We start from the raw sequence: 25,799 nt of genomic DNA, 5'->3' as shown, positions 1-25,799 counted from the left end.
AGTGCTTCTCCTACATGGACCTTGCTTATAGTAGATGTTCAAGGAATCCTTCAGTGTAGGTCTCCCCAGAAGCATCTCTGTTATACAAAGCTCTGGTTCTTTACCCACCAGGGGGAAAAAAAACAAACCAAACCAAAAAACAAAAAACAAAAAACTCTAGCCTAGAAGTTGCTCAGCTAAGGTAGAAGGGGAATAGGGCTTGGGAATTTTGTATACAGACCACAAATTTATGTAAACTACCTGGCCCTTAAAAGATACTCAAAATTGTTTCCTTTTTATCATGTCTTTCAAGGCCTTCTTATAGATCAGAAAATAAAATATCTAGTATTAGGTATAAATCTATGTTTACCCAACCATTAGTTTTTTTAACTGAGATATAATTGACATATACAACATAATGATTCAATAAGTCATTAGTATTTAAATAAATATAAAAACTGTGCTATGAAACGTTCTTTTGGTTTCTGGCAACTTCCTAAAATCTATTCTAAATGGCTGAATGTAAACACAAGTGGTTAAACCTTAGCGTAGCTGGTTCTCTTCTGACATCTAGTGTTTCTGATTCGTTACTGCAAAATACCTCTGTTCATTTTAAACCATTAGAATGAAAATGCTACACGGAATAAAAGCTTTATTCATTTTAGAAGAAAATTTGTTAAGTGGGATAAAATTACAAACACATAATAACAAAGCTTCTGTTTCTAAGGAGCAAAGACTCTTTTCTCTTAGCTCTTCCCACAGGAGGAAATTGCTATATTTTCTTGCTAGCCTGACAGGTAGGACAGAGACTCAGCCTGAGGGCTGTTCATTCCTGCAGAGAAGGCAGGGGAAATGAGAGAGGGGCACCATGTGCCACCTACTGGGCTCAAATACTTTAGTGGGAGTTATCACTATGCTCTGAGAAGCTACAGGACCATCCTAACCTCAGAAACTCAGCCTGACAAGGTACAAGGATTTGCGTTCTCTGCAGTGTGGAAACAAAGACAGCCAACATCCCTTCAGAGACCGTCTTGTGTCAGGCCACAAGTTACAGAAACTTCTGAGCACTCAAAAATACCTACCTGAATAGAAATGAGTGCTGGCCTGTTCCTTTGAGTCCAACATTCCCATTCCGGTTGAGATGTCTCACGTGCGTAAGAGGATGGAAAATGCTGGAGGTAATGACTTTGGTAGTTGTTCCTCCAAAACCGTTAGACGCTGACGTCTGCTGTAGGCTGGAGAAGGATCCTCATTAGCTGTCTCTTAGGCACAGAAAGCAAGCCACATGTACCCACTCCTTCCTCTTTTGTTCTTTCTTCCTCTTTCTTCTCCCCATCCGCACGTTCCCTCGCTCACACTCTTTCAGCCTCTGCCCCTCTCCTGCCGACACAGAAGTCTTGATACTCAGTGTGGCCCATGGACCAGTGGCATCAGCATCACCTGGGAGCCGGTCAGAAGTGCAGATCCTCAGCCCCAACCCCAGACCTGCTGAATCAGAATCTGCATTTTAACAAGATATCCCGGTGAGGCCCATGCACATAGGCTTGAAAAGCACTGCTCTAAACCGGAAGCAGCAACAAAGAAGGTGCGGCTGACACACCAGCTCTCACAATAGGGCTAGATGACTAGAGCCATGAACTGGCTCAATGCAAGGGTCCTGGGACTGTGAAGGGGGGTCTTCTACGAGCATGGTGTGGAGTGTAGCATCTGTACTTCAGATCCTAATGCTTCTTTGGTGTACGTTTCTTTGTGCAGCAGTTGTCACTAGGCCCCTTGGGATCTAGGCAGTGTCACCCTTAGACACAGGCAAGCCGAGCCCCCTACTCCAGACCTTGCCCAGCGGGACTCCCACTTTGAAGTACCTTCCTCAAAGCTGTCCAAGCCCCTTTCTAGTGCCTGGGACTGACTGGTCAGGGTGAGGTGCTGTCTGGGCTGGGTCCCCGCACACCTGGACCTGGTCTCATGTGGGTCCTGGTCACAGGAAGCTATACCCCAACTTTTCGTAAGTGCCTCCACAGTGGTGATGAGCCAGGCATGGCAGAGCCATGGGGTTAGGACCCTTCCTCCCATTTTTCCCCTTCAAGGTCCTGACACTACTCCATTCGTGGGTCAACAAGATGCCCTGAGCAACTTTTGGAATCATGCCTATGCGATTGTCCCAGGTCCTATGGCCAGACTCCAGTTCCAGGAGGGTCACCTTGCATGCACAGTATTTCTTTCACAGGATTGCATGAGATTGGGCGGCCAGAATGGCGTTGACATACTGCTTTTAAGTGACTCTCATGATGGGCACAGGACAAGTTTGGGGATGTGGGTTCCTGGAGATCCACTGCTGCACCCTTGGGCTGCATGTGTGGGCCTGTGTATTGGCCCTTATGCATCCAGCTTCCAACTACAGCGTCACCTCTGGTTTATAGAACGCAAAGGTGGTGGGGTGGCAACACCCATCTTTTAGCCTTCACACCTCCAGTCACTGGCACCCACGGTGGTCACTCCACTCTTTCCAGGGGCTGCACATGATGGCCAGGCAGCCCTCCAGGGGCAGCTGCCATCTTCTCCTACGGCTTCCCCATTGCTCAGTAACATCAATAGCCACTTCTAATCCATCCTCTCTGGCCTCCGTTGATGTAGCAACAGCAAGCTGCCCTGGGTCAGCCTGAAGTCAAGTTAGACAAGAAAGGGACATTTGTCGCCTGGATGGGACTGCTCTTCTCACTTGCCCTCGGGCCTCTTGGCCAAGGCTTCTGGCAGATGGTGCCATAGAAAAGGGAGTACTGTCAACTATGAAAGTGATTCCATTCTTGGAATAAAGTGAGCCTAGCATAAAGACTTCAAAAAAATACATGGTTGGAAAAATGGAAAACTTAAGTAAAAAAGAAATGATGGCCTACATTGTCTCCTATTTGTGGTCATCATCAATGAAGCACAGTGAGAAACTTGGGAGCAATTAGAAGCTGGTCTTCATGGCAGAAGAATGGATGCTATGGCTTCGTGAGTCATGATAAAGTCAGGATTAAGTGTTATTAGGGAACTTCCTAGACAAGGAGATTCATATTTCAATACAAATGGGTTAGGAAAAGCCCTGGCAGTGTATCACATCGCTACGTTTTCCTAGAGGTGAGAGACACGAACTTAGCTAGCAATGGTACATTGGACAAGACTTCACAGAATCTTTTTGCTCGTGGATAGAAACTAAATCTGCCACACTTCTCTTAAAGTCCTATGAGCTGACTAAACGTGTTAATACCTTTCAATTTCTGTGTTCCGTTTGGACATATTGCTCAAAGCTTATGGTTTACTTCAGTATCTTCAGGTTATTGTTCTCATCTCTCTCTACATAAAATCATTCCTCATCTCCTACAACACCTTGCCCAATCACTCTGTTTCCCGTGTTTCTACTTCTCCAGCAGCAGCTCTGAGGGACTCAGGAGAACAGAGGCATAAACACTGTTAACAACAGCTCAGAGGGCACCTGGGTGGCTCAGTCGTTAAGCGTCTGCCTTCGGCTCGGGTCATGATCCCAGGGTCCTGGGATCGAGCCCCACATCGGGCTCCCTGCTCCACAGGAAGCCTGCTTCTCTCTCTCTCCCACTCCCCCTGCTTGTGTTCCCTCTCTCGCTGTGTCTCTCTCTGCCAAATAAATAAATAAATCTTTAAAAAAAAACCAAAACAATAGCTCAAACCATCCTCTCTTCTGCTTCATTTCCTCAAAGAATTCCTAAATTTCAGAGTTGGTGAAGAGTACATGGGATGGTGAGGGAAGCACAGACTGAGAAATGTATTAAAATGTATGCAAATAAATGTATGGCAGCTTTCAAATTATTTTCCAAGGAAAGAAAGTTTACTCCCCAATGGTCACAAGAACTTACTGAGGGCTTACTGTGTTAGACATTGTGAGATAGAAAGTTCAAGACCCAGGCTCTGCATACAGCAGGTGTGCAGATCAACTGTGGAGCTGAAAAGGCAGAAAAGGAAATATGTGTGTATACACACACACACTCTCTCATTCACGCATACACACCCTCACACACACACTCTCTCTCACACACACACACACACACACACACACATCCCAATACTTCCAAGACTCAAAAGACTCACAGTGAACTAGAGGTAGGATTTTAAAAGGGTCTTCAGCAAGGATGGGGTGGATGGCTAGTGGGAGGTATTTATTTCCACAATCAGTCAATGAGAAAAAAATATTTGTATTTTCAATCCATTCTTCAGGTAAAAGCTTTTCCATGAAATACACTGCAATTATTTACTTGTCTCACTGATTATCAAATGTGATAAAAATAATCAAATACACTAAACAAAGAATCAGAGCCAGTAACACCACAGAAAAGGAATCTCTGTGGCTTTCCATTATTACCATGAGTAGTGAGTTACTGCAACAGTTTAATCATGGAATGATTCAAAATTTCTCTGTTAACACATTGCAGGCTCTCAATCAAACATATAACTTTGCTGAAATGAAGAAATATTTCCAGTATAAACTGGATGGAACTGATAAATCAGTGCTTCATTCTCTTCAACATCAGATTCAAAATGATGACTGTTTTTCTGAGCTGCAAGAAAAAGACAGTGTTCATTTTTAAAAAGATAGGATAAAATTTCCAAAGGGCTACTTTATAACATTTCTTCCTATTATCAGCAGTATTAAGCGGGGAAAATAGCACCAGAAAAGGAGAAATGCCTTATAAGATTTCCCCCAAATAAAGTAGCACTTGATTTATCGCCTACTGAAAAAGCGTCTACATCTGCCCTGCAGCAGATCCGGTGGGGGGCTCACTCTCCCGCTGATCTTAACACTCACTAAGGGCCTACTGTGTGCAAGACTTGCTGGGGCCCGGGGATGGAAATATAACCAGGGCAAGGACCTAGCACTCAAGAAGCCTCGTCTAGTCACTAGCAGAAGTGGACATTGCGTGGTGTTTCCACAGTCTGTCTTCACCGAGATGCTCCCAGAGTAGAGAGAACGAAGAGACTGGCAAAGCTGAGGCCAGTGGAAAAGTGAGAAGTAAGGCCGCAATGTGACACACAAGGAGGCACAAAGAAGTTGGCTGAAGCGGGAGTGGGAAGCGGGGAAGGTTCAGACTTTATCCTTGAGTCGAAATAAATACAGGCTTTGTGGCATTTTTTAGAAAGCAGGATATTGGGAAATAAAGATAAAAGAAATAGCTCTGCCATGTGCTAATACCGCAACAAACTCGACCTATTGCTGTTCTCATTTATTCCCATACGCATGACATGGAAAGTTTCCTTGGGATTAATATGGCACACGGGAGAATCTTGTTTTCAGTTTGGGGTTTTTGTCATGAAATGACCCATTCAACTGAACGTAACCAGAGTGAACTCAGGAGGAAGTACTTTCCTAAGGAGTGTGAGCAGGAGGGTTGAAAAAAATTTCAGGCAAGCTGGGAGAGAGGGGGCAAACACAATGTGTGAAGTTCACGCCTTGCCAGAGTGATGCCCTGCCCCTTGCAGTTGGGTCTGTAGCTCTGTCTCATACCTGTATCACTCAACTAAAACTTAAGCATCTAGGGGTGCTGGGTGGCTCAGTCGGTTGAGCAGCCGACTCTTGATTTTGGCTCGGATCATGGTCTCGGGGTCCTGGGATCGAGCCCCACATTGGGCTCCATGCTCAGTGGGGAGTCTGCTTGAGGATTCTCTCTCTCCCTCCCTCCCTCTGCCTCTGCTCCTCCCCCCACTCTCTCTCTCACACATGAATAAATAAATATTAAAAAAAAAAAAAACCTAAGCATCTACAACCAAATTCTCAGTTTTACCCACAAACATAACAGCATGAAAATGTCTTTGCGTTTATATGAAAGAGCAGGAAAAGCTTATTAACGGTCTCCAGTGTGCTAACGCCTGCAGACAGGCAGCCTTAAAATCACAGGCTGGTGAGTATATATTCAATTTATATTGCTTTCTTAGAAAGATAACATCTAATTCTCAGAGAATGTTAAAACTAAAGCATTATTCCTAAAAAGAAGTGTAATGAAGCAAATTTTTTTAAAAAGTATTCAAGATAGAAAGAAAAAAAAGAACTCAATCTTTACACTGTTGTTCAAGAATTCACAGCACTTTAGAGTGTCCAATACTGTTAACTGAAATAATTGTCCTGGTTTTATTTGAATGCCTAGTATCTCAATTTCAGGTCTTTCACGTGATTTTTTTTGTTAAAGTTAAACTTACAGAACATCTATAGAGCAAAAGAGTAAACAAACTTCAGATGAGGGCAATTTCCTCCAAGACTACACTAGACAATAAAATTATATACCCACACATTACCTTCAGCAACAAAGAACTGGGCTAAATAAAATGCAGCCCTCACAGCACTGGGTGCATGGGAAATGCCTTCTAAATTCCCCCACTCATAAGGTGCTTTCTCTGGATGCCACTGGACACCATATACTGGATACTTGTACCCTGCATGAAGAACACAAACGAGTAAGTATTAAGAATGGTCTAAGGGGCACTTGGGTGGCTCAGTCGGTTAAGCGTCCGACTCTTGATTTTGGCTCGGGTCGTGATTTTGGGGTCATGGAATTGGGCCCTGTGTCGGGTCTGCTTGTCCCTCTCCCTCTGCTCCTCTCCCCATCGCATGCACGTTCTCTCTCTCTCTCTCAAATAAAATCTTAAAAAAAAAAAGCGGTCTAAGATGTTACTTACAATGGAGTTATGTTTTATACCCTATGTAAAACATTATTTTATAATTCACAATGGCAGAGTCAAATTGTGCTCATTCTCCCAGAGACAAAATAAAGAATTTCAGTTCACAGTGTGAATATTCACAATCCATTTCACTGACTTTCAACCTTTTACAGTCCGTAATATGACCTGCTTTAGTAGGTAATCAGAGGAGAGTAAAATAGTTGAGCCTCTAAATATACCCCAGTTTAACAGAAGGGAGCCCGTGTGATTAGGGCACAAGTTTCTTCCACGATGGGTCTGTTCCCCCACCACCACCTCATCCTGCGTCTTCATCCCCTCCCATAATGATGTATTCATAGGAGAATGAACTATGCCACACGTTTTTGGTGTCCTTTTATGTAAGCCAGTTTGTCTCGGCCTAAACTATGTCCCTCTGTCTGTGAAATGGCTCCTAACCTCATGACTGGTGTTTCAGAAGGGTCATCAGAGGCTACCTGGAAAGTGGCTTTGTGGACAGTTAGGAGGCTACCGAAGAGTCCAGGCGGAAGGTAGTTAATGTAGAAGTAGAACAGGGCTAAGCTGGAGGGAGGGGAGGTGACATTTGCAAGCATCTGAGGAGCAGAAAGTGGCACACATTTTTTAGATGTGGAGAAGGAGGGCAAGAAGTCAAGGACAACATCTAAGTTTCTAACTTAGGATGCTTTGGTGAATGTCAATGCTCTCCTTGGAAGCAAAACAAAGAGGAGGGAAACAGAGTTAAAAAGAAGATAATTGGCTCACTTCTGACTGGGCTGACCAACCTTTCCCAGAATTCCCCAGATATTGTTTATAAACCCTTCGATCTTTGACCTCCCCCAAGAGCAAGCCAATCTTTGAATAACATAAACAACATCCCGCTTATTCCAGTTTACTCCACCCCAGTACCCTGGCCTCTCACTGACTCAAAGACTGTCTACTGTTTCTACTCAAAGACTACTCAAAGACTGTTTCTGTAAGTTCTCATTTGTAGTACTTTGCTTCCTTGCACAGTAGTAATTTTTCGGCCAGGAATTGGTCATTTTCCTTAAAGCCTCATAATAGAAATCCCTTAAAGTCTGGGATAAATATAGTTTTCTCCAGAGAGAATTACTGATACTTGCTTCTGCCATAAACGTTGGGACACTCTCAGTCTGAGATGACTTTAAACAAAAATTTTGACCAGTTAGTTTAATGCAGGCCACAATTGACCCGCATGTCATTATGAATGCTCAGGGCTTATTTACCACCACCCCCACTCCCTAGGGTCAAGGTTCAAGATGGCAATTCTCACAGTTCTGCGGGCAGGCTTTGTTGAGGGTCCTGCTGCATGGGGTACCTTCATTGTAGGGGGTTCGTGAGCTTCCTCTCAAGTTCTCCTGATTCAATAATAATGCTGGTTTAAATACTGGTTTAAATACTCCACTTAATAATATAATACCATAGAATCCAGTATTTCCACTGCTGGGTGTTTACACAAAGAAAATGGAAACACTAATTTAAAAAGATAGATGCACCCCTAAGCTTACTGCATCATTTACAATAGCCGAGATATGGAAGCAACCTAAGTGTCCAGCTATACATGGATGGATAAAGAAGATGTGGCATAAACATATAATGGAATATTACACAGCCATAAAAAAGAATGAAATCTTGCCATTTGAGGCAGCATGGATGGAGCAAGAGGGTATTATGCTAAGTGAAATAAGCCAGAAAGAGAGAGACAAATACCATGTGATCTCATTTATATGTAGAATCTCAAAAACAATACAAACAAAAAACAGAAACAGACTCATAAATACAGAGAACAAACTGGTGGTTGCCAGTGGGAAAGGGGGTGGGGGATGGGCAAAATAAGTGAAAGGGATTAAAAGTTACAACTTCCAGTTATAAAATAAGTAAGTCACAGGGATGAAAAGTACAGCACAGGGAATACAGTCAATAAAATTGTAAGAACTTTGTATGGTGATAGGTAAGTACACTTATTGTGGTGAGCACTGCATAAGATAGAGAATTGTCAAATCCCTATGTTGTACACCTACAACAAAAAGGACACCACTTAACTCCCAGAGGTTTTGGCCTGAGTATCCTGTCACTTCATCAATGTACAGGTATCCCTCCGCTTTCCAAATGTCCACCTTACGCCACTTCACTGTTATGAAAGACTTACATTAGTACAGTAGGCTTTTCTTCATAAAAGCGAAAATCCTCTTCAGCTTTCTTTCAGTGAGTGGAAACAGGGACTCATGCAGGTCTTTCATAAAACCAAAGTGGCTTAACGAGAACTTTTCGAAAGTGGAAGGATACTCTTTGCTTTGTGCCACTGTGGCTTAGGAGTTTCATAGGAAGGCTCTATTTTTGGATAGTGGGGTAAACTTTTGTTTAGGAAGATATTTTTCTGAACATGAGTCATGTTTTTTGTTGTTGTTTGGAGGACGATCTGTCATGGTACACTGCTAGAAACAGAAGTCATTTTTTCCATTTACTTCTTCCTCTACTCTCCCCTTATTCTTTACTTTCCTTCTCCATCATTCCACCCACCAGATGACCCAGGTAAATCACAACTGATTTGGAACATGGACAAAAGCATATCTCCTGTCCCCAAAAATGCCCTAGCTTCTATCTTCACACCCCAGAGTAAAGGATTTTACTCATAAGAGAAGTATAAAATCAAAATTAATATATATAAACATAAGTGAAATAAAGTGTACGTGTGCCATGATATATACCTTCCATGGTTGAAATAAACTCAATCTTGCCATCTGTATTTGTAGTTAATACTTTGAAAAACTTCTTTAACTTTTCATTCATCGTAAAATTCTAGAGTGTAAAAATAAAACAAAATAATTACTTCTGTAGTTAATCTAAATGCATTAATTTCATTGTTAATTAATACAATACCATCATGGAGAGGCTCCACTTATGGAAATTTGCAGTCAGAGGTTCCGTTGATAATGACTTCAACAAGTCAACAGGAAAATTCTGGAACATTCTGCTCTGCGATGCATCTGAAATAATTTAGGCACAAGAGAAATAATTTAAACACAGAAAAAATAAAATTCACTGAAGTCACTGATCTGTGGCCAAAAAAGGCCATTATTAAGACACAATCAAGATGACTAAATGATAAGCAAAACATATCATTTCCACATACGTATTCTAGTCAAACACAAAATGACTTTAACACAGAAATTCAAATATGTTCCATATTTAAGTACTTTTCTTCTAGAATTTTAACATGAATCACTAAAATCTTTCTGATATGATAATTATCAGGCTAGCCACAGAGCAAGCAGAAAATCTTAACTTGAGTTCTCTTGAAAACAGGTACAATTTACCACATGAATATATTTTTGTTTTCTCAGGAAATGATCCAGAACATTCAACATATTTTCAAAGGTATCTGGAATTTAAAAGATTTAAAAATACCAACAATGTAGGAAAGAACATTAAACAGGCCAAGAAATCTCTACTCAGTAAATAGATCAAAAAGAGCAATTTACCTTGATGCCAGCTCTCCCTAAATGAAGCCTCTCATTCAGCATGCTAATGGCTTCCACGAGAATCCCTGCACCTCAGATAATAAAAATCCACTCAAGTACCTTACTTCAGTGGATTCTATACCTTTTTCATATAAGCTTGGTTTTTCACCACATACATCCAAAATAGTCGGACCTAATACATGTACTTCCCACAGAGTTCTTGCAATGATTAAGTAAGATAATGCAAGAGAGAGCTTTGAAAAGTATAGAGCATTCTATAAGTTCTATGTATAACAACTACTGCTTTCCATCCAAAATCCTTATGAGAACAGGAACAGCTGACAGCACTCAACTCAGGATTCAGAGATCAGGTAACCTAAAAGAATCATTACCTATTTACACAGAGTGCTATAACAAAGAATCTTCCTGGTCTTCCGCCCTGAGTTCCTGATAACAGAGCTTCTAAAACTCAGAAATCCCTGAGAAATGGGAGTGTCTTCGTAATGCTAACGAGGTGACTCACAGTGGGACCCTAGATAGCTTCAGGATATGGCTGATCATCAGAAACATCAACCACATGATTAGAGTAGGTTAGGACTTTGAGCCAGCCTGATTTCCAGGGATGAAAAAGGGACTGGAGATTGAGTTCAGGCACACAGCCAATGATTTAATCAACCTTGCTTTTGCAATGAAACCCCAATAAAAAATTCCAGACAACAAAGCTCATGGGAGTTTTCCAGTTGGTGAACATATTGACATGCCAGTAGGGTGATATGTTCTGATTCAACAGGGAGAGGACATGGAAGCTCTGCATTCCCTCTGGGACCTCAACCTATGTGTAGCCTTTACAATAAAATTGTTAGTGCAAACACAGCACTCTCCTGAGTTCTGTGAGTCATTCTGGTGAATTACTGAACCTCAGGAAGGGTCATGGGCATCCTCAAGATTGTGGACAGTTGGTCAGAAGTGTGGGTGGCCTGGGGATGTGACTTGTGGCTGGTATCTGAAATAAGGGCAGACTAATTGGGGAGATAACTTATAACTATGGAGTCTGCGCTAAGTCCAAGTGGTTAGTACCAGAATCGAATTGCGTACACCACAGCTAGGGTTAAAACAGAGTACACACAGCCAAGGGAAAAGTGCTGTACTATCATAATTCATAGCTACCATTTATGAGAGTTGTATTTCAAGCACTTGGCACAGTAGCTGGAAAGCAGTATCTTATTTAATCCTCACAAACAACCTTAAGAGGAAAACCCTTTAAAATCAGGAAATTAAAGTCATGGGAGGTTAAACCATTCCCCAAGGCAACAGGGATGAAGCTAGGACTCAAACCCGGGTCCGATTTTAGAGGTGTTAATCATGCATGGTCCTGTGTTACTACAGGTAATGAATTATCAAAACTCAAAGCTCCTAAGCCATCTTCACAGCTCAGTACATCATTCACATCGTCAGCTTGTATGAATAATCTGAAAATTAGTAAACATGAGTGCTTCTGACTTGGATATTTGCCACTTACTCATCCTGCCCAGGTAATATTTTTAAAAGGGTCAAAAAGAGAATTCCCACCTTTAGTGAAGTTCAGCAGCATTGCAATTCCATTAGTACGAGTGAGAGTTAATAAGGACTTTCCACCACTAATCAGATATGAAAGCTCTTCGAATCCAAGGCAAGTGCCCCACACAGGAAAATAGTCTCCATCATCAAAACTCTTTGCAGAGTGAAAGAGAAAACTAAGCTTATTCAAACTTTTCAAAACAAAAATTATACATTTGATTTGTCATTACAAGACAGGCATCTGAGTCATGCATGCATTTCTAAAGAATTTTCCAGGATCCGTAAGGAGGCTATCACTTAATCTTTCCTCAGATCTACATAATCATTCAGTTTTAGTCAATCAAATTATTCAATCTCAGCTGTGCTGGGAAAAAGACTGACATCTGCCAGGCAACTACCAAGCGATACCAGTAACAATTAGGGACTGCAAATATCAAAGATAATGCTACATAGATGTCTATTGATACATCTTCTACGGATCTTGTTGCTTTGGATGATTGTCTGCTTTGAACACACTCGGAAGTCCGTCCTTCATTATCTTGGAATTTATAGTAATAGCTGCATTATAGCACTTTCAGCTAATTAAATTTAAATCAGGGGAAACCCATGATCTGGAAGAAAAGGAACAGTCAGTAAGGAAAAGGCTAAGCAAAAGTAAAATAAATTTGTATAGAGTAAAAGCTGTCAACTGAAAAAGTACAAATGTATTGAGCTTCTTCAAAGTCACAACAACTAGCATGAATGGGGAAAAAGTCTTCTAGTGAATGAATTTTCTGGTTAAGTAAAGATTAAATCCCTATGTACTGGTAGTTACAAAACTTGAGTTTTGCAACTTTTCTAAAAGCAGTGATTTTCCTGTATAGATTGTAAAATATAACATGTCGCTCATTTTAAATGAGGAAATTGTTAGGGCTTTCTTTTTCTTTCTGTTCCTTACTGAGAAAAATACAGAATTACATTAATTCCTATACTTTCTATCCTAAGGCAGGATTTTTAACACTTTCTATGCCGGTCTGGGAAATTTTATTTTTAGAAGTTAGAACTGCATACATTAAGTTGGAGGGCCATACTGCATTTACTTATAATAAACACAAAGGAGAGTTTAACTGCTCAGTTTCCATATGTACCAAATTTCATTTCTCGCTTGCTGGGACCACATCTTTTACTTTCTGTGAATCCTCCACAAAGCCTCGCAGAGCAAAGGACACAGAGTAGGACTGAAAAGATCTAACAGACTTCACTTCTCAAGGCTTCTTCAGCAAGAGCTTTGTGGTTCCCAGTGGTTGTAGCTAAATAAGTTCAAGGTTGCTGAGCTTTTTTCCTTTGTTTTGAAATCTTTAAGTAGCTAATTACGTCTCAAAAAGTAGACTTTTGGGTCTCAGGAGTTGGGTGGTTCCTTTTTTTTTTTTCAATTGAGCAAGCTGGTTACATGAGTCCCTGTATGCAAAAGGAAAAATGACTACTTTATAATGTTCATATATATTTGCCAAATGCATTTTAAATCACTCACATTATAAAATTTCCACTTTTTTCACTTTTTCAAGAAAAAAAAAATCCATTGAGCATGTACTCAGTACATGGTACCATATTATATGAAATGAGGAACACCTCAAAGGGTGTTAAAACCATGAAATCTGCTGAGACATGAATAACTAACCTCAAGATATTCTGTCTTCTGACATAGAAGTTCCTGAAGGTCATGGACCCTGTCATCTTACCGAGTAGGAGCTAAATAAATGTCTGAACTCTTCTACAACAAAATATTCTAAAAGTTAAGAGGGAGCGGGATGCCATTCCTGTTGAAGTTGGGAAAGAAACCTCTCACAGAAGGAGAGTAGCACCTTAGCCTGAAAAGATGGACCAAGTTGTGAATTAGGGATGGAATGGAAAGAAACAGACTAAGCCGATTTAAAAGTAGGAGGACACAGAATATATGCTAGAAATACCACACTGGCTTCAATTATATGCAGAAAGAAAAGCTAGAAAATGGGGCTGTGGACACACAGTCTGTGTCTTGATCCAAAGACTATGAAAGGCTACAGATGATTTAAAAGCCTACCCATTAAAAGTTTTTAAACAAGTATCTCATATGCTAAAAGCAGTTCTTTAGGGAAATATTTAAGGGCAGGGGGAGATACAAGCGCCAGCAAGATTATAGTTCAGGAGTGAAATAGTAAGGATCTGAGGTGGGGTGCAAAGTCAGGCTCAGCGTGAGACATTACAAAGGACTCAAGAGGCTCTGCCTGGTAACTGAATGTGGAGTCTAGGGTAACTGTGAAGAAAGGTCAAAGTCCATCCTATTTGACCTTTCCACCCTATTTGACCTTGACCTTTGTCCAAAAGTCAGCACAAAGAGCAGCTTTCAAGAGGAGATGAGAATTAATAACATATGAACAATGCCTGGTACATTAAAAAAATAGCTCACTAAGCCAGCGTGAGGACCTGGTTCGTATCGATAAGCACTAAGGGAGAGGGCCAGGCTGCGGGGCTCTGGCTCCCTTGGAAGCCCACAGGAGACAGGTGAGCGCTGCCATGCGCTGCTAAAGAGCAGGAAGCTCAAAAGTTAAAGCAGGATGAGGCTAGGGTAATTGTGCGGGAAGTATTACTACATGCTTAGGAAAGAATTATCCTCATGGAAAACTACAAAAACCCACCTGGAATAATAGGCAATAACTGACACCTACCTGTTTGGCCAAATCATAAAATTTTTTGGCTGCCAGAGAATAACCTGACTTCTTGAGATCAGCGCTTCCTCCAGGGAAAAGGATTCTGAAACAACGTCAAATAGGGTGCCTTTCAACCCCACAGCCCACAGAAAATAAACACTCTTTTTATTTTAAAACAACTTTTTCCTTATCATGCAAACAACAAGATCATTAAAGAAAGTAAGAAAACTGTGGCAAAAATATATAACATATTTACACTCCTACACATTCGTAAACTACCACAGTTAACAATACTTCTAGAAGCACATATTCTTCTAAAACTTCTTCAATAAACAAGTTTATTTTTGAGCTAGAGTGTGAATAAATTTTTTTTTAAAAAGATTTTATTTATTTATTCATTAGATACAGAGAGAGAGAGAGAGGCAGAGGGAGAAGCAGGCTCCCAAGGAGCAGGGAGCCCGATGGGGGCTCGATCCCAGGACCCTGGGATCATGACCTGAGCCGAAGGCAGACGCTCAACAACTGAGCCACCCAGGCGCCCGAGTGTGAATAAATTAAGGATAAATAAGTGGGGGAAGGAAGGAGAGTACACAAAGTTAGAAATCAAGTCAAGATAAAATGCCAGGTACAGCTAGGTTTAAACCAAGGGATCAGTGATGTCAAAAATCAGCTGGAGGCCCATAATCATGAGTCAGTTTTGGCTCACAGAGAATTATTTTTAATCATAAAGAACAAAGTGCTCATAAAAATATATGTAGGCTAGAATTAAATATCCATGAGAATTTAATTTTTTATTATCACCCTGAAATTTCTTCCAAAATATGCACACTATTAAAAAATTTTGAAAGAACAAAATTACAATTCTGGAAAAAGTCTGGGGGAAAAGAGGGGAAGTCATGTTTGATTTTATTTTACTCTACCCATAAAGGAGAGATACAGAAAAATATTTACTATGTTTTTATATCAACTTTTAAATTAGCTTTAATTTTAAAATTTAATAACAAGTCTTGAAATAACCAAAGATATTCAAAAAAGATTACACAAGCTGGATTAAATGTGTTAAAATTTTGAAAATACTTAAATATGAATTCGAGATATATGAAAGCTCACTTCTTTTTAAGAGAGAGAGAAAGAGAGAGAGCAAGAGAGCACACATGCGATGCGGGGGTAGGGGGGTGGGGGAGGCAGTGGGAGAGGGAGATAGAGAATCCCAAGCAGGCTCCACGCTCAGCGCAGAGCCTGATGCAGGGCTCAATCTCACGACCCTGAGATCATGAACTGAGCCAAAACCAAGAGCTGGATGCTTAACCAACTGAGCCACCCAGGCTCCCTGAAAGTTCACTTTTGAGACTATTGTTCATTCAACAAATATATTCTGCATCTTGGTATTAGCTTGGAGAGACAAGGATGAGGAATTTTTCCTAGTCTAGTAGAAAACCTACAAACTATAAGGTAGAACCATACAGAAAACCCTATAATTAAAAGTGGCTTAATGAAGATTCATTAGCAGGTCTCCCTTTTCATTCACTCAGTGTCTAAAAAGCTGCCTCTGATCAAATCTGGTGTGTTTAATGCCAGAGTCCTTTCATAAAGTAAAATCTGACTGTCTCTCCCAGACTGGGAAAGTACTTTAAAACAAGACTTTGCCTTTTCATCTCTGTGTTCCCCCACAAAGCAGTATGGGGTCTACTGTGTAATTGGGGCTCAATAAAGGCGATTCTGAAGTTGCATGAGAGTTAGCTCATTTTCTGGTATATATTTTTTTGTATATTTTTGAGGTTCTACCATATATTCTGACCTGGACTTACTTATCTTTTCTATGCCAAAGTATACCGCACATAATGGGGCACTGTAAATGTTTTACTCATAGCTTTTTTTTTTTTTTTTAAGTAGTAATAAACAGTTTTATAAGTGGAAAAAAAAGAAACTCTTTTTATAAAAGCTTTATCATAAAATAGACTCCCTCCACCCAACTCCCAATCAAAAACAACTACCTTTAGGGGTACCTGGGTGGCTCAGTCGGTTGAGCGTCAGACTCTTGATTTTGGCTCAGGTCATGATCTCAAGGTTGTGGGACTGAGCCCCATGTAGGGCTCCGTACTCAGCATGGAGTCTGTTTCTCCATCTCCCTCCCCCTCTGTTCTTTCCCTGCTGGCAAGTGTTATAATAAATAAATAAATAAATAATCTTTAAAAACCACCACCTTTAAAATCTGTGTGTTCACCTGACAGATTACCCTGTGCTAATCTCCTCATCCCTACCTTAAAAAAAAAAAAAAACAAAAGCAAATGGGAGTATACTATAAATACCATTATATGCCTTGCTTTGTTTTATATAACAATATCACATTGTTCACATAACAATAGTGATCCAAACCAGCATCTAATGATATCCTCATTTTTAAAATTTGTGCATAATACTCTATTATATGCATGTAGTCTATTTTTTTTACCCAATTCCCAACTGATAGACTACCGGGCAGCTTCTAAACCGGGGGTATTTCAGACAATTCTACAATGCGTTAAGTTTGGGCCTAAGTTTTCACATAACAGGGAAAATATATTTATAAAATAAAATTCCTGGGCGCCTGGGTGGCTCAGTTGGTTAAGCGACTGCCTTCGGCTCAGGTCATGATCCTGGAGTCCCAGGATCGAGTCCCGCATCGGGCTTCCTGCTCAGCAGGGAGTCTGCTTCTCCCTCTCCCGCTCCCCCCTCTTGTGCTCTCTCTCTCTCTCTCTCAAATAAATAAATAAAATCTTTAAAAAAAAAAAAAATTCCTTCTGACAGATTACCTGGGTCAGAAGGTATATGCATTTTTAATTCCATTTCAATTTCAATAGATATTGCAAAACTACCCTGCAAAAAACTGTATAACACACACCCGTAAAGTATGAGAATGCTTGTTACCTCACACCCTCACCATAGAGTAGTAACAAATTTTCTGATCTTTATCAACTTGATAGTTAAAAAAGTTTATAATTGCTATAATTACCTAACCTTTAATTATGAGTAATGTCGAACATTTTTCATGTGATTAAAAGTCTTATTCTGTTGAGCTAGCCAATCATCTTTTGTGGTGAAGCCAGATGACAGAAAATTTTTTTCCAAGTTCTATGCAAATTATCTTCTGAAAGATAACCAGTTGTTAACCTCAGACTTAGGACTTCTAAATCCCCTGAGCAAGCAGTATGCCATGTCATTCAAAGTGGAGTCAAAACGTTTAAGACAATCATTAAAAGAACAAAGATTATGTCACACGTTAAAAAAAAAAAAAAACCTAAATGTATCTACTGTGCAACATTTATTTCTTAAGCTGCCTTCCCTCTGCAGGACTTCTTCATCTCTCAACAAAACAATTCCTATAAAAGAACTCAGAAAACTAACATTATACCACTATAAGACAGTTACACAGAAACATGTATGTTTATAAGTATGTTTTTGCAAAAGCAGACTATATCCACCTCATTCCCCATATCAAATCAATGCTACCAACTTACCCATTAATAGATTGGAAAAGCTTTTCATACTCTTCATCTGTAAGATCAGGCCTGAAAACAATAAGAAGTTACAAAACATCTATTTCCAAAACCTAAGGAGAAAAAGTAAGGCTGTAAATGAAGTCCCCACATTAATTAAAAAAAAACAAACAAATGAAAAGTAATTCTTAAATACCAGACAATAGCTCTCTCACTTCCTAGAGGTATTTTTTCAAACTACATGAAAATCACATACTGTAATTATATCCTTGTTTTGCTAATCAGACAAGTAAACACGTTTTCCTGTGTTCTCATATAATTTAATATTGTGAAGTACATGTTAATATGGCAAACATTAAAGACCATGATATTTGGGCACCAGTCATTTCTCTGCTAGCTGAGAACTATCAAAAACGGGTAAGGATATTTGGTAGCTTTATATAAGATGAAATAAAGAGATTTATTAATATGCTTCCCTTAACTACAGGCAGTTTGGGCAGATAAAAACAATACATATAAATGCCAAGTCTCCGCTTCATCCCACCCCCGCCACTAACTGCAAAGATCGAGAGACCACTGTGTATTCAAAAGTCAGAAGAGTTCAGATCTAGGGATAGGCTACATGCACCTCACTGTAGACCAGGCAATTATTCTGAAGCTAAGTTGCCCAGGTAATCTGAAGCGCCTTTCATCGAACACCACTTAAGGGCTCCTAACATCACCATGCTACTGATGATTTTATCCCCTTCTCCAGAAAAAAGTAATGGGACTAATCTGTGAAAATTTAGTTAAGTCACAGTAAAATGGGTTTGTTCTTCCAAAAGTCGAAGAAGATGCAAGAACGAGAGAAGACAGCATCATGGTTATGAAATTCCTGCAAGAATTTTCCTACATTAAGCAGTCTTCTGGTTCTATAAGAGAATAACAAGGCATGATGCCCTCTCAATCAGCCATAAAAGAAGTAGATTTACGATCAAATGTCAACCACGGTCCATTTCTGCTCCAGGAAATGTTTTAGGGGGAGTTAGAACACCTCTCCCATAATTAAATACACTTATGATGCCCAGAACTTGGCTGTGCTTTGTTGTGCTAGGTTCTTCTCTAAGTCCAAATGACCTCTGCAAGTCCCGGTCTATTTAGAAGTTCATATGGGATGCCTGGGTGGCTCAGTCGGTTAAGCATCTGACTCTTGATTCCAGCTCAGGTCATGATCTCAAGGTTGTGAGATCAAGTCCTCCTGTTGGGCTTCACACTCAGCAGGGAATCTGCTGGAGATTCTCTCCCTCTTCCTCTCCCCCTCCCCGTGCTTGCTCGCTCTCTCTCTCTCTCAAATAAATAAATAAATCTTAAAAAAAAAAAAAAAAAGAGGGGCGCCTGGGTGGCTCAGTCAGTTAAGTGTCTGCCTTCAGCTCAGGTCATGATCCCAGGGTCCTGGAATCGAGCCCCGCATCGGGCTCCCTGCTCAGCGGGGAGTCTGCTTCTCCCTCTGCCTGCCATTCCCCCCAGCTTGTGCTCTCTCTCACTCACTCTCTCTCTCAGATAAATAAATACATCTTTTAAAAAATAAATAAATAAAAAAAATTTTTTTTAAAGATTTTATTTATTTATTTGACAGAGAGAGACACAGCGAGAGAGGGAACACAAGCAGGGGGAGTGGGAGAGGGAGAAGCAGGCTTCCCGCCGAGCAGGGAGCCCGATGCGGGGCTCGATCCCAGGACCCTGGTATCATGACCTGAGCCGAAGGCAGACGCTTAACGACTGAGCCACCCAGGCGCCCCAATAAATAAAATCTTTAAAAAAGAAGAAATTCATAATACTTCCCCTCCCAGCAGAGAGCTATAAAGCAGTGGGTGATATTGCAGTGGTGCTTACCATTATCTTAGATGGAGGATGAATGGACAAGTGGCCCTGACTTGGGAAGTGACAGGGAGATTGAAATGTAAGTCCACATTCCCAGTATTCTGCCAGTCTCATCTCCCCAGACTGGGTCAATAAAAAGGGAACCAAACAGTCAGGACCCAGAATCTTCCCCATGGATATTTAAACCAGGACAATCATCACCAGAATGGATTTAGATCACTCAGCTACATTCCAGGGACTTCTCTACCAGCTAGCCATGTAGGCCAGTTTCAGTCATTTCATTAATTCTAAATAAATGGCTCCCATGTTGTCCATGACTGAACTTTTAGACCCTGCTAATCATTCTTAAAGGGCTTAATTGTTGGGGGGTGGAGGGGATGAAGTGTCATGAACTCCAATGCCCCAGAGACCGGACAGGGAAGACAGGCCAGATCACATTCTCTGAATACAGATATTATTTGCATGTTGTCAAACTTTCTAGAAACCAAAGACCTTCTCAATAGGGTATGAAATAGTTTACTCTCTCTTTAACTAAAAGAAAACAGGTTAGGCCTGGTGATGATGGCGGATGACACAGTTTCAGCAGCATGAAAAGGAGTGACAGGCATTGTTGCCAATGGTGGGCACTTGCTTCATTTAAAGTCAGCCCCAGATGATTGTCTTGAACAACAACAACTAAAAGGCCAGAAATTCAGACTTTTATGAAGTCTTCTGATTTGTAAATGTTTAAAACTGTTTTAAAATGCTGTGTGAGCAAAACACATTTTTAAACCAAGAACAGTCCATGTCACATGCTACCTCTCAGGAGGAGGATGCCCCGTGGGTTCCACTAGCCCACAGTGGGGATTTATGATAATCTCAGGGCACCAGGCAGGAGAGGACAGGAGACCAAAAACAAACTTCCTTACCTATTCCAGAATTTTGCCTAGGTCTCCCATCCTCCTCCTTTTCCCTTCTAAACCATGGAAGTTGGCTCCCAGCATCCAAAATTCAGAAATAAATTCAACATTATGAGTGGGGTCACTTTACTCCATTCTGTTTTAGGTCATCCTTTAGAGGTTACTCTGGGAATTTAGCTGCCATGTATTACATTGTTTTTGTAGGATTATATGATTCTAATTCCAAACAATATACCTTAAAATGAACTTTGGGAACCCAAGCTAGAAATTAACCTCCATGCTGACAGTCACATTTTCAGTGACTCCGTCATAAATATCAGCATTCTGCTGCTAGTCATTAGGTTTCAAAACTTTCTCAGTTTCAAAACTTCCCCAGTTTCAAAACTTCCCAAGTTTCAAAACTTGCCCAGTTTCAAAACTTGTCATTCTTGACTTTTCCTCCCTATGTCCTTTCATTCTATTAGTCATTAAATCTTGCTGATACTTTTAGAGAACATTTACCCATCGATCCTACAAGTAAGCCAAGCTCTCATCACTTCACACCTAGCCTACCTCAAGTCTCTGAACTGGTCTACCTGCCTGTGTCTCTCCCATGTCCCATCCAGGCTATCAGCACTAATGTCCTAAAAGAACGCTTGCAGAAAAAGCTCCCATGATCAAAACTTTGAAACGCTGTTCTGAAAACTTGAAAACCTCCTCAGCTCTAAAACTCTGGTGTTATCTGAGTTCCAAATAAGGTTTCATTTGAAAAATTAGATTTGCTACAAAAAAAATGAAAGACGAATGTCAAAAGCGAATGGGGTAGAGATAGTTAAATGTAAAAGATTAAGCAAGAAGGTGATCCTTACGAAGCTAAACATAAAGCCATTTTGTGGTATAATTCTCTCAGTTGTAATGTTTGCATTTTGATTATCACTGTTTTATTTGAACAGTACCTTTCTTCGTTATACCTTTTTAATGTGGAATTAATTACATAAAGCACACAATTGTGTTTTGTGTGTGAAATCACTTATGATGGAATAGATAGGAGAGCTGGAAGATTCTAAAATATGCTAATTTGGGGTGAAAAGATATTATAAATACTTATAAGGTTTTGTTTGTTAAAAAATTCAATTCTTTCCCAATCAAAATATGACATGTCATTTTAGTCTTAATAGGCCATTACATCACAAAAAGTAATGTAGCTCCTTTAAGACTGCAATTCTTGTAATTTATATTGAAGCAACACTGCTGTGTTAGTCATTTACAAATTTTTAAAGTAGAGTGTGAAGGTATTTTAAAAGTCATCTTCTAAAAATCTCTTTCATTCCATAAGTGTTCCCTTATCCTAATATTATGGAATAAAGCTGGTTAATTTATCGATTCTTTTACTCCATTATTTTCCAAATGTCTGATGAATACCACCTTTTCTGGGGTATAGGAAACTACCATTTCATTCTTTACCTAATATGTTTGACAGACCTCTAATAGCATTGTAAATACAGACAGCTTCATACTTTAAACAATTTAATGACTCTAAGCATTAGATTTGGCAAAAAAATCAGGAGCAATGTTACCACATTTAAATGATGCAATCATTTAGCAAAGGAAACATTAATTTTTGAGATAAAAAAATTATTTGAGAAAAAACAGGAGTTTTTATTTATACAGTGTAAAAAATATTGGATCATACCTTACTGGTACAACTCTTGCACCTGCAGACTCCAGATATTTTACATAGGATGCAGCAATATAATATTTTCCCAGGCTTCTCATGTCCTTATTACGGCACTCTTGCATTAATACTCCTGAATTACAAAGGAAGGAAGGAAGGAAGGAAGGGAAGAAAAAAGAAAGAAAGAAAAATAGTTTTAATTTCAAGCAATTTCCTTTTTTTCTTACTCAGAAACTGAAACAAATCACAGTAAAAATACCACTACTTTGGGGCGCCTGGGTGACTCAGTCGGTTAAGTGTCTGCGTTCGGCTCAGGTCATGATCCCAGGGTCCTGGGTTCGAGTCCCGCATTGGGCTCCTTGCTCAGTGGTGAGCCTGCTTCTCCCTCTGCCTGCAGCGCCCCCTGCTTGTGCTCTCTCTCTCTGACAAATAAATAAAATCTTAAAAATTAAAAAAAAAATACCACTACTTTACTTGTTTCACTCACAGAATTAAATACAAAGCTTCTTCTGTAAGTACTTCCTCAGACTTTGGGAAAAAACAGTGGAGGTTGCTCTGAGTTTTAAGTAGCCTCCTCTCTCTCACCTCATCAAGGAGACCAAATAAGCCCCAAAGCAGGTTTACAATAGCACCAGCCTCCTTCACACAACCTAGAATCAATCTCACATCCTTAAGCTAGAAGGAGGCCTCTCCTCTCCCACACACTCAAAGACATTGTTACCTTGACAATAAAGCAAAAGAGTGGAAAATATCTTCTATCTACATCTCTCCAACATCAGCAACATAATCTAAGCAACCAACATCCTGCCTCCTCCCCTTCAGACTATTACAATAGCTTCTTAAAAGATCTATATCCTTTCTTAAACAATCCTCAACAACTCCAACCAGTTCTCCACATGGAAAGAAATCTGATCATATCACCATGCATTCATTCATTCACTTCTTCATTCAGTATATTCCTGAATCATAATATATATAAGGCACTGAACTAGGTGCTGGAGACACATGAGCGAACAAAACAAAAATCCCTCCTTTATGGGCTTTAATCCTAGTATGTGGGAGGGAGAGAAGAGAGGACGAATAATTAACAAGATAAAAAGTTAAAATATAAAGTCTGATGGCTGGTGGTAAACGCTAATGAAAAAAAGTAAAGCAGAGTAAGAAGGCCTGTTTTGGAGAGGGGGAGGAGTTGGTCCCATCCATCCAGGGGAAGAAAGTCTCTTAAATATGATGGCCAGGCAAGTCCTCCCTGAGAAGGTAGAACATGACATTTGAGAGCCAGGACTTCAGAGAGATGAGGAAGTAAACCATATGCAAATATCTGGAAGAAGAGGGATCCAGGGGTGGAGGAACAGCAAGTGCAAAGGCCCTCAGTCAAGTGTGTGCCTATCACATTTCAAGGAGTCCATATGACTAGAGCTCATGTGAGCAACGGGAGAAAACAATAGGAAATGAGATCAGAGATAACAAATCCACAGGGGGCATCTCCTTGTTTAAGTACCTCAATGGGTTCCTAAACTTTTGTAAACTCTACAAGACCCTGTGTGCTCTGCCCCACCTACCTCTCAGGCTACCTCTTATCACTGAAACCTCAGCCCCAGCACAGTCTGGCACCCAATATACATCCAAACATGTCTGTCTGGAGAATACACCTGTGCCAGTTTCATTCGCTGCTTCACCATCTGGAACACTTCATTGTCTCCGTAGGCCACCTGACAGGAAGAGCTGTCTATACTTCTCTGTTTCCAGCTTGTCACAAAAATTGGCATTGTCAGGCACTCAGTTAACACATGCCAAATGCCAAAATTTGTTAAGTCAGTCGGTCTTCACTGAGGAAAATGAAATGTGGAAGGGAAAGAATGAGAGAGTGTCACAGGAAATGGGGAATGGAGTGGTACAAGGCAGGCAAGGGGAGGGGCCACAAAAAAGGGTTTGGGACATGTGAACATAAGTACCAGAAAGGAGAAAAGTATATTAGAATAGGTACGTTCCACCAACTTCTCCCCCACCCTGCCCCTTTACCCACCTACTCACTTTTTCCATCTGTGGACGGGAAAAGCTCAACCTGCAAGTCCCTCAAAATGGGACCAAAATTCCACCCATACTTTAAGGCCACCTCACAACTTTTGAGGTTTCCTTGTCTGTGAATCCTCTGCACATCCTAATTCAATGCCTTGAACATACTAGGTGCTTAGTTAACTATTTCTGTCTTAAGTGATGTGACTGAAAGCACACTCCTTTTTCTGTAATTGACCCCAGACGACCACTGTTTCCAGGAAAGGGAAAAGAATCCCCCCACCTCTTTTCCCCCTTTTCCCTCCTCTCTATACTCACAATTCCCAACACACTACCTGGAATTTTGAGTTAATTCTCCTTGGAGAACCTAACCACCATTTTAAATAGCTATGAAATAAGGCATTCCAAGTTCCAAATACAGAACCCATTTGAAAACCAGGCACTAGCAATATATATGAAAAAAAATACTCATTTACTTACTATTTAGTTACAGAATAGGATGTTCCCCTTCCCAGAAGGTAAAAGAGTTTGAATGGCATAATACTACCTCTAAAATAAAGCCAATCTTAATCGTTTGACATAAATTGCTTCTGGCAAATTTTAATTCTAGGCTGATTGATTTCTCCTGGGTAGCCTTCCCCCCTTCCCTGTCTCGAATGTCTATTCTGGCAATGCAAACTGATTTTACTCTTTAAAACACAAATTTGTTGGAAACGAAAAATTACATGCTTCGCTTTAACACCAGTAGAACTGACATTAGGGTTATACTAGCCACTGCGGCCCTCCGGTGCAGCATCCAAAGTATACCATAATTTCTTTGATTATCTGGTCAATTCGATTTTTATAGGGATAATGCAAAGATAAGGCATATCTTAAAATATGCCCTCACTCCCTGAAATTTTAATAAACATACGTATGTACAGAGTTTGGTGAGTTAGCAGAAATTCCTAGCTATGTACAAAAAAAAAAAAACAATCCGCAGGATTCGTTCCGGCGCACCCTCCCCCTTTCAACCTCAAGAGCCGAATGAATTTGAGGAAACCACCAGGCATTAGCTCTATTTCGGCACGATCGAAACGGTGCCTTGGCTCGGCTCTTACTCGCTACAAATGAAGGCACACATCGTAACCCTGGACTCGGGTACCTCCGAGGCGGGACGCAGCAGCTGGAACCCAGCAGCGGGAAGCGCCCAGGACCGACACCTGGCCGCAGGCCCGCGGCTCCCACCCAGCCTTCTTACCGATGATGGGCTTCTTGGAAGTGGAGGCGCGAGAAGCGCACAGCCCGGGGCTCGCCGCCCCGCACAGGACCAAGCCCAGCACACACAGCAGGCGCTCCAGTCTCGCCATCGTGCTCGCCGCCTCCCGCTGCCTTTCAAAGGCACAGCGGGCAGGTCACCGAGGCCGGCTGCAGCGGCGGCGGCGGCGGAGGCGGAGGCGGCGGCGGCGGCGTGGGCGGTCTCCCGGCCGCACAGGGGCTACAGGCGAGGGCGGTGCCCCACCGCGGGGGCCTATGGGAAATGCAGTTCCGGCGCG

The 25,799-nt window shown here is 40.9% G+C and overlaps 1 protein-coding gene across 1 annotated transcript; it reads right to left on the bottom strand.

Annotated features, from left to right (window-relative positions):
- Nucleotides 1-4,164: 4,164 nt before the first annotated feature.
- On the bottom strand, nucleotides 4,165-25,752 carry GGH (gamma-glutamyl hydrolase). The gene is made up of 9 exons (XM_045896492.3): nucleotides 25,505-25,752; nucleotides 22,267-22,381; nucleotides 17,857-17,907; nucleotides 14,378-14,462; nucleotides 11,706-11,847; nucleotides 9,556-9,662; nucleotides 9,384-9,474; nucleotides 6,277-6,414; nucleotides 4,165-4,547 (listed from the first exon to the last, which is right to left on the bottom strand). The coding sequence occupies exons 1-9, from the start codon at nucleotides 25,611-25,613 to the stop codon at nucleotides 4,426-4,428; spliced, it is 960 nt and encodes a 319-aa protein (XP_045752448.1). The 5' UTR covers nucleotides 25,614-25,752; the 3' UTR covers nucleotides 4,165-4,425.
- Between the last annotated feature and the right edge of the window lie 47 nt (nucleotides 25,753-25,799).

The sequence above is a fragment of the Mirounga angustirostris genome, unplaced genomic scaffold, assembly GCF_029215605.1.
Source record: "Mirounga angustirostris isolate CCGP_5_RB_7025 unplaced genomic scaffold, mMirAng1.0.hap1 SCAF_4, whole genome shotgun sequence".
Lineage (NCBI taxonomy): Eukaryota > Metazoa > Chordata > Mammalia > Carnivora > Phocidae > Mirounga > Mirounga angustirostris.
The sequence above is the reverse complement of the archived record's forward strand: the minus strand, read 5'-3'. Positions and strand labels throughout refer to the sequence as shown.